The sequence below is a fragment of the Strongylocentrotus purpuratus genome, unplaced genomic scaffold (assembly GCF_000002235.5).
Source record: "Strongylocentrotus purpuratus isolate Spur 01 unplaced genomic scaffold, Spur_5.0 spur5_scaffold_3, whole genome shotgun sequence".
Classification (NCBI taxonomy): Eukaryota; Metazoa; Echinodermata; class Echinoidea; order Camarodonta; family Strongylocentrotidae; genus Strongylocentrotus; species Strongylocentrotus purpuratus.
This window is the reverse complement of record NW_022145609.1, coordinates 32898085-32914800: the sequence shown is the minus strand read 5'-3', so window position 1 is coordinate 32914800 and position 16716 is coordinate 32898085. Positions and strand designations below refer to the sequence as shown.

Sequence of the window (16716 nt, the reverse complement as noted above, 5' to 3'; positions counted from 1 at the left end):
TTGATTTGACTCTAGTCCCCACTCCCTCCCCCTCCTCACTTAAAAAGTCATATTAAATTAATGCCCGAGGCACATGTGCGTTCGTTTTCTTCTAAGGAAACTCCAATTACCGCAGACTAACATCTTATGTTATCAGGGTTTACATTTCAATGGCCTTTTAAATGTAATTTATCAAAGGGAAATTATATTAAAATGTGTCAAGTGCCTGCTGTAGAGTTTATGTGCATGAGCAAAGCGAACAGAATGTGTTCAACGGTCATAACGTATCTGGCACCTGCGCAGTATTAGGGAGTTATTGTTTATCCCCTAAACGCAAGTGTGAAAGGTCTTGCATCTCTAATATGCGCTTAGGCATCTTTAGCTACAGAATCAATATCGCAGACAAAAAGATCTCATCTGAACCTCTATTTATTCGTTGATCTTCTTCTTACCAGACTAAACGTACAGGATAAATAAATAGAACTGTAGACCAATCTAACCGCATAAAATTCATGGATAGCAGTAATCTAAGTCATTTCACAGTAGCATTATTTTTCTCTTATTGATTTACAATTAATTATAAATTGTTATCGTTCTATAATTATGAACAATCCAATATTTAATTTCCCATTTAATACGTTTAAAGTAGCGTTATTCTTCTTACAAATTTTCTTTCATTTTCTTACAAAATATACCTTAAACGTACGTTATGACGATTTGCTGATAAGATGGGACATTTTACATGGTTATGCGACATGATTTTTTTCTACAGAAGAAATGTATCGAATACTGGCCCTCCGCGGGAAATCATAAACGTTATGGTGAACTGGAAGTAATAGCCAGAGAAGTAAAAGATGAGGGAAGTTACGTCCTCCGAAAGTTCGAAGTTGGAAAGGTGTGTACATTTCTTCTTCATTTTACCAATTGTCTAACCTTAAAGTTAATTAGTGTCTCGGTCGCGTTATATCAAAGGTTACGATTTATTATATCACCCCATAATGAATCATATCTTTTTTAATCAATCGTAACGTTCACAATAAATGTAACAGTGAGATTGAAGATACAGTAGGTTTTTAGGATTAATTGTAGGTTGATGTGTAAGTTACACGGCTCTCCAAAAGATTGAAAGGGGGACGAGACAGAGTGAGTGAGAAATTAATATACACAAAGAGCAAATGCTTTGCTCCACCCCTCTTTTTAAAAAAGACATGCAAAATATAAAAGGCTCTAGTGCATTCACTTGAGCATCGTTGTACGAAATCGTCGTAAATATAAGCCGAAATCCCATTGCAACGCGTGTTAAATAAAATATACGCTCCAATGGGGGTTTCATTTCTCTGGTGTCCATGTCTGCGAACTTGTGACAGTTTCTTGAAACGCTGCCCTGGTTGTTTATAAAGTTGTAATTGCCCTTTGATATTAAAACACAAGAAAATGAAATACTATGAATTCCTTTTTTCCTATCTTTCTCTTTTTCCATCTCCTTCCGCAGCCTGATAGAACAACCAACAGACTGAATATCACTCAATACCACTATACAATTTGGCCTGACATGGGCGTTCCTGAGAGTTCCCAACCTCTCCTAGATTTCAGGGATATTGTAAAGAACGCCAACCCCGCCGACTCCGGTCCAATCATAGTCCACTGCAGGTGAGGTTTACTTTAAAACACCCGATATTGCATACGATTGATTACTACACGATCGCATAGACTTTCAAAAAATCCACCTGGGGCTTTCAAAAGACTTATCCATCACCTTTTTGAAATGTGCTAACATTGCAGCGACCTTTTAATGTAAATCCTAAAATGCATTCTATGGGATATTCTGTGGAATATCGTGTTCGACCGTTTTACCGATGATTTATGGCTTATTTTACCTGACTTCTAAGAATTGAGTTTATGCATGTAGTTAAGCAACAATTGGAAACCAAGGCTTTACATAATATTCCAGGGACTTGGTAATTAAGATTGTAATGCCTACGAAAGGACACATGCAAGCGCATCGACCCGGGTTCGAACCCGGAAACTTCCGGTTACGATGCCACAGAGCCTCCACGCCTCCTCATAGTAATACTATATGAGTGATTAGGCAATATTATTTGCGATTTTCAGCTTTATCTAAAGTAAAATTGCATAGATATGGTTATCGTTTCTCTTATACAGAATAGAAGGGCAGTTCAACAATAAGAATTTATGTATTTTAGTTCGTTCTAATATCAATAGTCTCAAAGCGAGAGCGAAATAACCTTTTGTCACACGATAGGAAGGCCATACTTGTATGAAACCTTTATAACCTTCATTCAACGGGTATTCACATTTTTACGCGTTTCGCACCTCAAACTATGATATATTGATATTTACTTAGTAATAATATTCTGCATGGTCATCCAGGTACATGTACCTTTGCTCAAAGAGCCAGACTTTCCTGGTTGGCTATAAATCCTTAATATGAAATAATAATGACCCTTCCTGAAAATTTCAGTGCTGGAGTAGGACGAACGGGAACCTTCATAACCATCAACTGCATGATAGAGATGATTGAAGCAGAAAAGAAGATAGATGTCTTCAATTTCATAAACGAAATGAGAAAACGAAGAGCCTTCATGGTACAAGTACAGGTAATATAAACATAACAATGGATAACCCTTTATGGGTGAGCTGCTACTATCTCTATTTATACTACGATTACTACTACTACTACTACTACTACTACTATTACTACTACTACTACTAGTAATGAGAATGATGATCATAATAACAATGTTAGTAGTAGTAGTAATAATAATAATGATGATAATAATAATAACAATGATTCTTATTATCATTATTAGTATATAGCCATTATTTCCTTCTGAAACCTAATTACAATTGGAAATATATAAATATTTATTGAAATATAATTTCATCATAGTACAGAAGATGATATCAATTAAATCTCTTTTGAAAGTTTTCATTTTATTTTCCATTTGATTAAATCTTTTCTTTGATGGATGGGGCATGCAGATCCGCCTATATTGTATCATCGCACTCAAAGGACAATCCAACCCTTTTTAACAAGTTCAATTCGTATGAAACCTGAAACATGAGAAAAACAGAACGGCGAAAGTTTAAATAAGTCAGACAAATAATAAGAAAGTTATGAATGTTCCTCTTAAGTGCCTTTTACCTTGGTGCACCACTCAAAATATATCATGAATAGTCACTTTATATATTTAACGGTTCTCTGAAAAAGAAACTCCCTCCCGAGCCATTAATTTTTAAAACAAAATGAAATTTAGTCGTTTTTTTGTGTTGGAACAACCGGAAAAGTTTTCCGGCATTACATCACAGTGACATAATCAATATAAAGTCCCCGTACGTAAAGTGATTACAACTTTAAAAAATGTATTACTTTCTTTTTTTCTGTCCGATCTCGTTTAAACTGACACCAGCCTGCTTTTCTATTTTCTGCTTTCTTTTAGAGTTGTGTGCTAATAAGGTTATAATATTCCCTTTAAGCCAAAATTGTTCCATTTTTTAAATATCTCTTTCAGCAACAATATGAGTTCATCTACGAAACACTTCTCCAGTGGTCCCACTGTGAGAAGGTATCATTCAGCATCATAGACTTACCGACCACTGTCAAGACCTGGGGGACTATTAAAGATGCCGATGGAAGAACAGAAATGTCAAGGCAATTTGAGGTGAGTCAATAATACGAGTATTAAGCAATCCATTATAATTTGGATATCAGGAAACTTTCGTGCAGGTGGGACGTTTCGAAGGAAACATACCTTCAACGTATTTCAAAATTCTTTTTTTCACCATAATTTGATGGTATAAGTTTATAAACAGTTTTTACAAAAATATTGATATAATTTTGGAAGGGAAGGACATCTGTAAAATTGAATCCGAAGGCCTAAACATTCTGACCGACAGTTCCAGCAACACTTCGAAGATTGCGAATAAAACTGTTGTATTTGTCTGCATGTATGCTACTATATATGCCATTTTTACGAAACGTTAGTAATATAACTATGTAATGCTAAACAAATAAAGAAAGAGAGAAACTATCGGACAAGTCCAATGTATGTCATCATTTGATTACCAAAGACGTATGGAATGCCCCTTTAACGAATACAAATTTACATCAAAAGTTTTAATTCTTTTTGTTTTACTTTATATTTCTCGATCTGATCCAAGCTCGAGTAAGTCTTGAAAACTAATTATCAGATACATACAATAAGCTTAGATCAAAGCCTCGTCTTATAATGAGCTACTATTGATCCAAATCAATCGCAAGTCCTCTCACCAATCGCAAGTTTCTAGTCTCCTATCTCTTTTGTACATATTTAAGATTTATTTAATACAATCGCAAATACGTTGCGATTAATCTCCTCTGATTATAAGACGGGGCCATGGTCGATAATAACATAAGGAACAAAATCGATTGTACTAGCTTTACAACATGTCCAACCCAAACCGAAAAATACACTATTAAACTCGTTCTGATAATTAGAGGAATGGCAAGTTGCATTAAAAAGTGAAACTTTGAAGGTCTGTACATCAAACGTATTTAACCCCATGTTATATTGTTTCCTAGGTCCTTGAATACATGGCCCCTATGGAGTCGACAGGATCGGACCAAAAGGGCTCACTGCCGGTAAATGCTAAGAAGAACCGCTACCCTGATAGGGTACCAGGTAGGTGTTATCAGTTTTCTTTTAAAAAGACAAGTTATTTAACAAGAAATTTTTGGAATACTTCACCCTTTATCAAATCAAAATGCGGCTTCACTTTTAATGTGGTAAAAATAATTGCGAGCGCAAACTAAACACAACGTGAGCTCACATACGAGTGTTTTCGTATAGTATAACAGAAAATAAATACGAAAATTTTGCCGTCCATCTATCTTACACCTCCTGCTCCTTGATACAAAAATCTCCAAATATTTCTCTGTGATGTCTGTGATATCAACATTTCCACCAAAAAAAAAAATTACACTCAACAAAATATATTTTCTGGATTTGCTGTGATCTTGGTTTGTAATATTACCCCCCCCCCCCCCAAAAAAAAGGAAATTATAATAGACAAATTAATTTCCATTACCAGGGACTAATATTTTAATATTTTCGATATCATAATATATGTGTTATATATGATCACGATAACAAGGTGACTACAAATAAATATTCGAATTATTGCAGTGGACAAGTTTAAACCGCTGTTGATGACGAAAGGAGACGAAGTAGACGACAACGATTATATCAACGCTTCTTTCTTCGATGTAAGTAAAGTTGATATCTTTTTATCACGAATCTTGCACATTAACCCATCTTGCCCAAATGGAAATATATCATTCTTGTAATCAAATAAGAACGAATGATGCATTGAATATAATGTATTAATTATCATTGCAACGAGCTTAACATTATGTGATATCGGCATGTGTATTGTATACGCAAACCTGTCTACTAGGGCCACCAAAGGGAAACACAAAAAGAGGCCACTGCTAACAGGTGGCCTTTCTAGACAAGATCGTCCACACACATTAATGTGGGTGCCCAAAATAGACAGTTGGCTTTTTATAAAGGATGGTCATTAAGGCAAGTTTGACTGTATTCATTATTATGTATTATTTCAAAATAATGATTGCGCAGTGCCTTTAGCGATGTTGGTGATGCTCTGAAAGAAAATACTTTTTCTTCCGCATCGTTAATCCTTGGTTACAGAATTGTTACTTAATAATAAACATTGTCATGTTTCTAGCAATGTTTCAAAGTCTAAATTATACTTTACTTTTACTTTCTTTATTTGGATGGGGCAAAATATGACAATACAAATAGAAATTGAATACGTTCAATAAACCAAAGTGGAAGTCACTTGAATAGCGTTCCAGTTTTCAGTGTGAGTAACCTACTCACACTGAAAACCTAATGAATAAATGAATGATGCTAGTTTGTTGATTTGATTGAAGCAACCCGCATTCATTGTTAAGGCGCGTTCAGAGGTGGCGCGGTAAACCGCCACAAAAAGCCGCCGCGGTTTGTGTTTCGCGTATAAATAAATGGCAACTGCGCGGCGTGCAACCGAGGACATGCGTGTATTTCATGCGTTCTGTGTTGTACGATAAAGAAATGTGAAGTGTATACAATTTACGTCATCATCACGTTATATCTTAATGAAGGTTTTATCAAGAGTGTTGAATTATTTGCATGTTTTAGGTTGAGGGTCGGAAGAACGTCCATGTATGCACCCAATGCCCGTTAATGTCTACTGTAGGGGATTTCTGGCGTCTTGTTTGGGACTACGACATACACACGATCATCCATCTCAATGAAATGGACTCGGTAAGTATCACTGGCGGTTTTTGTGTTGAGAATCAGCTAGGCATATCTTAACCCATTGCTTACTGGAACCTGGTTGTCTATGTGTTAAAGGTAATACAAAGTTTTGGGAATTTTGAAAATTGGGTGGATAGTGAATCTTTACAATTTTGATATATTTGGATGCCCCTGTTGATGTATTATAAGCGCTAAAAAAATTAGCCCCTAAAACACTTCTGTTTTCGAGAAAAATTGAATATAAAAATTTACCGGTGCTCCCGGTAAATTTTGATAAATTTCAAATAGCGCCTATGACCGTACAATGGTAGCTGCGACCATGAAAATCTCAGAATATGTAGTTGGGATATATATTTTCCAAACAGGAATAGCTAATCGGTCGATTTTAGTCAAGAAACATTGTTTCATAGCTAAATTAATATCTTGACCTTGAGAGGGAGCTATACAACATTAAGAGTTTATTATTTATAATTGCATAACTTTAGACTCGATTTCAACCGCGACAACGATCAATGTATATTGTAGGAACGCATATGCTTCCAGTATGTTAATTTGAACCAAATTCATGACCACATACCAAAACTTTATAATACCTTTAAGTCTATGGGAATTAGATAAATTAGTAGTCAACGGGTTAAATCTCATCACTAGTTTGACCAGGAGGGAGTAGACCTCCCTGCAGGGTCACTGCAGGTGGTTATCTCATCAAATTAGCTCTCAATTGACATAAGGAAAATGATATCATGTGGAACCAATGGTTACCAATTAGGCGTTGTTTGCCATATAGAGGGCACAAGTAGCTATAAATAGTGCAGTAGGGCTTTAACTACACTAAAGCAAATGAGCGCCTATCAAATTTGCAACCGTAAAGACACGTGCAAATGTTCGAGACATTTTTCTATTCAGTTTTGTCAGAGATATGTCGGTTGTATATAATGAAAATTATGTTTTATGAATCGGCGGACCCGAAACTTTCGGTGGGGCTTTGGTAGGTCTCCCAGGTTTTCAGTCTCAACCCTCCAATTTGCATCTTAGCCATACCGCTACATCGACTCTAACCCGACCGATAACCGACTATTTCCTGTCTATTTCGGGTGAAGTTATTTCTAATTGGTTCCAAAGTGTCCGTCTCGTGTCAGTCTTATCGGTATTACTGAGGTGATCATCATATTGTTACTACACATATTAGATATCAATTTTCAGTGAATAATTTGAATGGAAAAAAATAATTAATCATAATTGTTGTTGTGTATCAGACGTGTGGACAGTACTGGCCGGACTCCGACAAAACGAATTTCGGTTCGTTCACGATTGAACTACTCTCGGACAGAACGCTCACGGATACCATGACTGAACGAGTTCTCAAAGTAACCACGTCAAAAAAGAAGGTGAGAATGCGTATAACGATGCTGATTATGATAATGATAGTAGTAGTAACAATATGACAGTAATGACGAGATGATGATGATAATGATGATGATGATAATACTTCTACTTATACTACAAATTACAATCATGATAATAATAGTAATACTACTGATGGTATCAATAATGACAATGATAATGAATATTATAATAATAATAATAAACGAATAAATAAATAAATGAATGAATAATCAAAATAGTAATCTGTTCTTGTCTTTATCTTAACAAAACTTTGGCAATGTCTCAATGGGCTTCCAAAGCCTTTTTAGGGTTTGGGTTGTCATGGAGTGAAATATTCTCAAGCTGACGAATATTCAAATCTTTTAATTAACCTTTGGGTTGTTTAGAATGAACGTCATTTTCAGCTTCGACTTTGGTTAACCAAACGGCTCGCTAGTGAAATACCTACATATAGCTGAAGTAAATTCTTTATTTGACTCAATATTTGTAGGGGTTTCTTTAACAAAAAAAGTTCTTTTTTACTCTAAATGCTTGGTCAGATTTGACGCGTTAAACTAGTAAACTGCTGCAAAAAAATGGAAAAAAGCTATGGGTGATAAGATAAAGGCAAGTGAATCGTTTTTAAGACTCGTAAAAATCCCACCGTGGCCGTACTGCGTCATATCTGCATCACCCTTGATTTTGTTTGTTTAGGGTGAACGTCAGATCACGCAGTTGCAGTATCTGGGATGGCCGAATGATTCGCTAGTTCCGAGATCAAAGATGGACTTCTTCGAACTACTAACGCAGGTCGACAACAACAACACCTCTGAGAAGAAGTTCCTCGTCGTTTGCATGTACGTAATTATACGAAAGATTATTGTATTGTTTTAATATATTGTATTATGTTCGAATGTTAAAGAGGACGTACACCATACAATCCAACTCATCCTCTTCGCAGTACTTGATGGAAAAGGAAAATGAACCACTCCCTATATCATGTCTATATCATTCAGCATATAACATGTAGCATATCATTATCATGTGCAACTACCAATCAATGCTGTCACTGTGTATCTATGCATGAAATGTACTGACCAAAAAAGTTCGGAAAACTAAAGTTTGATTAAAGATTTCTTTCTTATTGGTAAATTATTATTGTTCAATTAATTTTCAGTTTTTAGCCTGTCTAGTTCCCCTTGTATTTGTTGCATTTAATCATCGAAGTCTCGGGCTAGCTTCAATTTGTGATTGTAAACTTTAGAAAAAATTAATAATTACATGTATTCATAAAATGAATTCCCAATTTCTCCCCTCCCCCCTCTGTCTGTCATGTTGTCGGCTTTGCTCTCTGGTTATGTTTGTCTCCCTCTGACTCTTCTCTCCGACTCTCCCTTTATCCCATGTTAACCAAGTCCATTTTACAATCCTTTCTTTCTCTCCCTCTCGCTTCTTTCTCTCTCTCTCTCTCTTTCTCTTTCTCTGTCTCTTTACCTATGACTCCCCCCTTGGCCTCATTTTCTTACTCTTCTCACTCTTTGTTCGGTCAGGGATGGAGTTGGAGCCTCTCCTACCTTCCTTGCCGCCAACGCCGCTATCGACAGGGTAAGAGAAGACAAGACGGTCGACATCTTCAGCGCGGTCAAACGTCTTCGCAAGTCTAGACCAGGAGTCGTTGACGAATTGGTAAGACTTTCCACCTGATTGCAGGGCCGTGACAATACCTTTTTTTAAAGGAGGAGGGAGGGGATCAGATCAATTTCCGACATGATAGCTGAAAAATGTCTATTATAACAACAAAGAAAATCGTCCAAGTTATAGGATTTGTAGAAAAGATTTAAAACAAAAGGAAAAACAAAAGTCATTAGCTTTTGAGATTTACCGACTGCCAATACAAATGTAAAATTCGCCAACATAAACAAATGAGGAGTGTCGCCCCTGCGCGATTTAATAGAATGTAAGATATTATTGTACCTAAACATGTTTAACCGATAAATCCATCATGACTAAATCGTGCAACAAGATAACTGATAGAAAAACAATATATCCCGTCACAAGGCTATGAAAGCAGCCTTTTAAAGAGTAATTCACACTGTTTATGAAAAATAAATTTCAATTTGCTCTAAGACCAAGTAGACGACCAGTTTTATTCAGTCTGCTTTGAAGGCTAAAAGAGAAAAAAAAGTTTTAAAAAAATATATAATTCATATTATTGTTGGCATCCCCGATTTCACATTATTCTATGATTTGTCAACTTTATTATTAAAGTTAACCATATAAATGACAAATGTACGTAAATTGTAAAGTATTCGGGGAATCTCCCGTACAACAAATATTAAGGGTTTCATGAGATAAATTTCAAGATGTTGTTTTACCCTTGATATTCATTTATTTTGAGTCCTATGATGTTTGCCAAGACGTAAATGTTCTGATTTTTTTTAACTCTTCATCTTTGCAGGAACGATATGAATTCTGTTACGATGTCTTAGCAGCTTATCAAGACTCTGTACAAACATACGCAAACTATATGTGAGAAACAGACGACTACGTCTCGGATTGTGCTTTAAATTTCAAGCCATTCAAGCCAAAATTGCCAGTAGAATAGCCCTATTAGCAAATTGAAGGAAAGCTTCTATAAGCAGGCTAAATTGTGCCTTTTCTGTTACATTACAGAATTTTACGACTCTTAGTTTTGTTACCTCTTTAATTGTGATAATACTTTGTTGATGGTACTGCAAACAATTCACTCGCTTCATAGGATATTGATATAACATTTGTTAAATTAATATACATGTATTTTGTGTACAGTCATAAATTGGATATCATGTACTACTTTGTGTAGCTTTTGTATTGAATTGGGTAATACTTCCGGTCATTTTATTTGATGATGACATTACATACAATATATATGGATAGAAACAATAGAACAAATCTTCTTTTCATTCTCTCTCTCTCTCTGTTTCAATCTCTCTCATTTCCCTTAACTCTCCCTCTCCAGACACCCCTTGTCATATTTGTATTCCATCTCTTTTCTTTGTAGGCTCACCCATTTTCTCAAACTCTCTATTTTTCACTTTGCGTATTAAACTGTTTTTCCTATCTGTATATTTCTAGTATTCCCACTAACGAATTTTCAACAAAATCTTTAAAACCATGTGAACCTTTCACCTTATAAACCACATTTTATACTTAAACTATAATGGTAGCATATAAAATATTATTATGGTTTATCCTATATTGACATTGCTTACATGTACGTTTGAATTGACTTCATACTAGGGTAATGGGTTCTAGCCGTCACGCACCAGTGCGTACAATTTATTTATATATACATTGCTTTCAGTTACATTCCCAGAGTTATAGTATTAATATAAGAATGCGCCATTGTGATGTGTTAGGATACAGTCACTTATATTGAGGTCATTAATTCGAATCCCGACATGAAATTTGAGTAACTTATAGGAACCTGTTTAGAAGGAAGTCCTCAATGGTTCTTCTAGTGGAAGGTTATGGTGACTGGGATTAACAGGTTTAAGGCAGTTCTGATGTGAAGTTATTGAAGAAATTGCAGTCTAAATGTTTGATTGGGCGTTTCATTGAATCCTAAATTCCAAATCGGTTAGAACAATCGAGTATCAATAACAAGCAGACAAGTACATCCCCCACCGAAAAACCGCATTAAGGTTTACCCTAATTACACATGCAGCATGTGCTTCTAAATTGTATTACCATTTACTTTTTTCCGGATTTGCAACCACCCCCATCTTTTTACTGAAAGGAAATTAATGATCTGCCACTGCATACTGTTACCGATTTAATGGCTTTTTAAAATGTTGTATATGTTTCTAGTTTACCGCTACCGACTGGTTTTCTTTGTCTTATTTTATTGATATCTTCTTCTTTTTTCAACAAAAAAAGCCGAATGAAACACTGCTATAAATATCTGAAACATATATATATGATAAATAGTATGAATAACTGCTTTTTAAGACTTTTATTAGTCGAATGTTAAACAGAAACTACACGCATGTTACATATTAAAACAGCGTGTTTATACCCGGCTCTTTGGGTTGTATGGTTCTTACTTTATAATATTATGATTACACAGAAATATAAGTCTTTTTGTCTAGTCTGTAGCAGGAGAAACGAAACATGTTTTAAATTGATGGTAGGAAAACGTCATGGTAGGAAAACTTCAAGGAAGAGTTTTTTTTCTTTGTTTAAAGTTATTTTTGCTGCTACTGACATGCGAAAAAAATTGACGCTTTTTAAGTAACTATTACACAGAATTATATGTTCGTTCTTTCTTAATATATGCCTGGTTGTGTACTTGCTTTACCGATCAAAGTGAAACTTATATTCTTGGATCTTTTTAGATTGAGGGAAGAAAATCTATGACCAATCGTTTTCTTTTCTGTAATTGCATTACATTTAAACATTACCCACTCTTTAAATCTTAGAGACGATATTGTATACGACCGTTACCGTTTGATAGACAGCATGCTTTTGCAGTGTTTCTGAATGATTTCAATCTTATGTTCATTTAGGTAAAGAAAAACACTGACATAAATCTCCTTGTAATCTGTCGAAGCTTTGCATTCGTTGATTTGATTTGATTTGTTTGGTTTTCCGTTTCAATATAAAGTCAAACTACATTATCGACAAATATAATGTAATTAATTCATAAATCAAACAAATTAATTGAAAGTAACTAAAATAATTAGATCATTGTTGACCTAAAACTGATACGCTTATTCAAGATATGATTACTAGTGTAGTCTATTCCAAGGAGACATGCTGAGCAAAACATGTTTCAAGAATTATACTGAACCTGTTGCGTTAAAAATATATATATAATTCCCGTTTGATAGCAGCTTAAAATTTATTCAGTATTCGGACATTCGTGATAAATAATTTCTCCTGATAAAGAGCAATACTTACTCTAAGGTTGAAGTTCATTTTTGTTTCTCTTTATGTTTATTGTAAGAGTTTTATTGAACATAATCTGTAAATGTAGAATTTGCAATTAAAAATTGAAATATTTATGGTCGGATTTCTTGAACTGTTTTTTTCTTCTCTCCTTTGGTTGAGTTTGAGTTGCAGTTATTTTTTTCTTTGTATATTTCGTTGAATTAAGTCGAAAATGCTAAATTGATATAAAATGAGATCATGTATACAAAATATTTTAAAAAAATCAAATCTATTTCCCCGCCTTGAAATTATTTTGAGACTGAAGATCGATATCAAATAGCTTTGAGTTGTAGGAGAACTTTATAGTCGTTTATAGCCTAATAAAACATAGAAGATGAGGTATCCAGTACGATCAGATCCAAAGAGTATTTTGATAAAGCGCCTTTTCTTTGCAGTTTTATAAAACACGCTTCACAACTACACGTTTTCCTATGTCTGTAATACGCTAATGAGATGATATTAGGAGGCTGAAAACACAGTTTAAAAATACTATGTCCCTTTTACTGCCAACAACAGATATTGTAGAACTGTGCAGGGATTATGAATATGTCAGCTATCTGTGAAATTTAAACGTTAGCAGCGTCCTAGTATCCAGACTATGCAAGGAAACCCGTTTACTTTGTAGACTTCCCTGTCAGACAATATTGAGGGACTGACTGACTTGTTTCTTCTTTGGTAATAACATACATTAAACGAGTTGTAACAGGTACGTGAGCATTTGAATACATGTACATCAACAACCCACTACTTGTAATGGCCAAAATTGAACTGATTGAATCTTTGCGTAGCACAAAACTTATACGACCATTCGGTACAAGGGTCTGTACTACTTAGGTGATTGCAATCGCTGAAATTGTCTTTTTGTGGGAAAAACGGCCATTAGTTGTCGAATCGACGGATACAGATATGCCGTTCATCGGTTCAAGGATTAAATGGTTATGTCGTTATGATATATGGTTATTTATATAAATGATACATGGTTGATCAAAAAAAAATTGCTCAAACAATCGCTTTGAAGAGTTAGATTATGATACGTGGTGATGTAAATAAATGGTACATTGTCCATGATTGATAAAGAAAATGTAGAATGGTTTTAAGCTCCCGGTATAACATCATTCATATTCACAGTATAAGAAAAATATTTTCCATACATATTAGGGGTCGAATAAAGTTTATCAACTTGACACCTGCCCCCCGGACACCAACCGTAGTACAATTTACCTCCGACAACTACACACCGCCTCTAGGACAATGACAAGTACACACTAACCCCGGAAGATCCCCCACAAACGTACAAACGAGCACAACACTACTACATGTAAATAAGTGCAAAGCAATATATGTACCGTATTTAATACAATGACGTCTGATTATGTATAACTAGGTCCTACGGCATGGTAAACAAGATTTTATACATAATAACTTGAAAATTGAGGTGGAATTTATTTCTATCATCATGACAATACTGTATATACAAAGATAAAATATGGAATTTCATAACATGTAACAATATCAAAATTACATATAAATTGACATAACAGCATTCAAAATATAAGGAAAATTTGAAGGTTTAAACCATAGTACAAATGGAAAATGGTGCATCTGTAAAAGCCAGTAAGCCTTGACAATAAATATTGCATGCACCAGGCGCAGAAGTAATAATTACATACATTTGGAAGAAGGGGAAAAATGGAAGAAAAAAAAAAGGGGGGGGGGGGGTATTAGTATTAGAGGCGTGGTCTTAAAATAAATTATGCATTATAAGGAGAGAGAAGATTTTTCTTGTAAAGTCTTTTGAATGGAGCATTAAATCTGATAGACTGTAAAAATGGAGGTAGGGAATCCACATTTATGAACCAACATAACGGAGAGAATCGGTCAGTATATTGGACGAAGCATTCCAATGATGGAATTTATCAGTGTAGTGGGTATGGACCGCATTGTTGAGACTAAATAGGTGCATAAGGTTTGGAGGTAGTGAGTTCGAGGAAAATCGTTGCATCAATGACGCAATTTGCAATTGATTAATATCATAAATATGTAAATTATTGAATCTTCTAAATAAAGGTTGTGAGGGAGCTAAGAAAGGGGGATTACAGCAGAGTCGTAATGCCTTTTTTTGAAGTCTATGTAATTTGAGTAACTTAGAGGGATGTTTCGTCACCCAAACATAATTGCAATACATAATATATGGCAAAATAAATGCATTATATAACGTGAATGAGATACGGAGTGGGATAACAAATCTTAAGTGAATGATAAAACCGACGCTCTGGAAAACCTTTTTGGTAATATAATTAATATAAGAAGTCCAAGATAGGTTTTCATCGAAACGTACTCCAAGGTAATTAAAAACTCTACACTGTTCAATTAATCTATTGTTGATAGAAATAGATACATTGTCATGTACAGGATTTAGGTTCCTAGCATTTTTGAAAATAACAAATTTAGTCTTAGAAACATTCAAAGACAGCTTATTACAAACCAGCCATTCGTATACATACTCCAAATTAAGTTTCAGTTTATGGGTTAATATTTTTTTTATGAGGCAAGAATATTCGTATCGTCTGCAAAAAAGTGTGAATTTACAGAAAGTGGAACAGTTTACAATATCATTGATGTATATCAAAACTAGCGGAGGCCCCAAAATAGAGCCCTGAGGGACGCCATATGATATGGGATTTAAAAAAGAACAATGAGAATTTACAGATGTAAATTACTTCCTTTCGTCAAGATAACTTTGAAATTATTTGTGAGGTAAACCACTTACACCGTAAAAATGTAATTTAACTAATAATATATCATGGGGTATAGAAACGAAGGCTTTCGAAAAATCCATAAAAACACATATTGTATGATTATTTACATCAACATAATGGACTATTTTATCATATAAATCAAGAATAGCAAGACCTGTGGAAGAATTTTTTCGAAAGCCATATTGTTTATTAGACAAAATGTTGAAACGAACCAAAAAAAATTATAGTCTATTAAAAACTAATCTTTCAAGTATTTTAGAAAAAGAAGGCAGAATGGACGGTAATTATCAACATAATCTGTATCTCCCTTTTTGAACAAAAGAATTACTTTGGCGATTTTCATGTTTGAACGAAAATCAGCATTCTTAAGCGACAGATTACAAATATGTGTTAAAAATACCAGGGGCGGCCGAGTGACTTCCAAAGTGGGGGGGGGGGGGCACCAACAAAAAAGGGCACTTTCTGGAAGAAAAGAAGGGCACCTACAGTGGGAAATCTCAAAGCGAAACTATGCAATTTTTTAGACATTGGTATATACCCCTACATTGTGATTACATTATCAGGGATGATTTCAATATGTGTTTCTTTTCATACATCATACCACATATCGCTTAAGAATCATACTTTACAGTTGGGTGTGATATCTGAATATGCATTTACGAGCGAGCGAAGCGAGTGAGAAAAATTTAAAGATTTTAGAGGTCGCAGTGCGAAAAGTTACATATTAGAAAGAGGAAAATGCCAATCGTGATGGGGTTATGAGCACATTCTCATGAAGGAAGACTGAAAAGACCTTTGATAAGTAACATATTATATCATCTTTAAATGCGAGCGAGCGCAGCGAGCAAATATTGGGGAAAATTGCTCTTAGTCGCTTTAAATAAGGGGCACGTTTAATGATTACATGAAAAGAGGACAATTATCGAAAGGATAATTATAAGAGGTGAAAATGAGGCATTTTTTCATCTGAAAAGAGGCACTCACCAGTGATGAAAAAGAGGCGTTTACGAAAATGGGAAATAGGCATTTGTTGACGAAAAAGGGACACCCATCAGATTTTGATAGGGGCATTTATAAGAGGTGAAAAGGGGATAGGTCCCTTATTAGAAAGGAAAAGGGGCACGTATCATTATTAAAAGGGAAATTATCAGAGTTGAAAAGGGGCACTGACCAGATATGAAAAGGGGCACTTATGAAAATATAAAAGGGGCACTTATAATAAAGGAAAATGTGCATTTGTTGAATGAAAAGGGGGCACCGTTCAGATTTTTAACAGGGGCAGTTATGAGAAGGAGAAGGAGCTCTTTATTTTTAATGGG

The 16716-nt window shown here is 34.8% G+C and overlaps 1 protein-coding gene across 1 annotated transcript in view; it reads left to right on the top strand.

Annotated features, from left to right (window-relative positions):
- LOC591245 (receptor-type tyrosine-protein phosphatase epsilon) overlaps positions 1 to 12712 on the top strand; it is a 28041-nt gene extending 15329 nt beyond the window's left edge. Inside the window, exons 15-25 of the mRNA XM_030995898.1 lie at positions 752 to 874; positions 1472 to 1629; positions 2462 to 2597; positions 3513 to 3662; positions 4562 to 4661; positions 5166 to 5245; positions 6183 to 6308; positions 7559 to 7690; positions 8382 to 8524; positions 9218 to 9353; positions 10126 to 12712. Of these exons, the coding sequence (XP_030851758.1) occupies positions 752 to 874; positions 1472 to 1629; positions 2462 to 2597; positions 3513 to 3662; positions 4562 to 4661; positions 5166 to 5245; positions 6183 to 6308; positions 7559 to 7690; positions 8382 to 8524; positions 9218 to 9353; positions 10126 to 10200 (1359 nt within the window). The 3' untranslated portion in view covers positions 10201 to 12712. The remainder of the gene's footprint in view (positions 1 to 751; positions 875 to 1471; positions 1630 to 2461; positions 2598 to 3512; positions 3663 to 4561; positions 4662 to 5165; positions 5246 to 6182; positions 6309 to 7558; positions 7691 to 8381; positions 8525 to 9217; positions 9354 to 10125) is intronic.
- The last annotated feature ends 4004 nt before the right edge of the window (positions 12713 to 16716 follow it).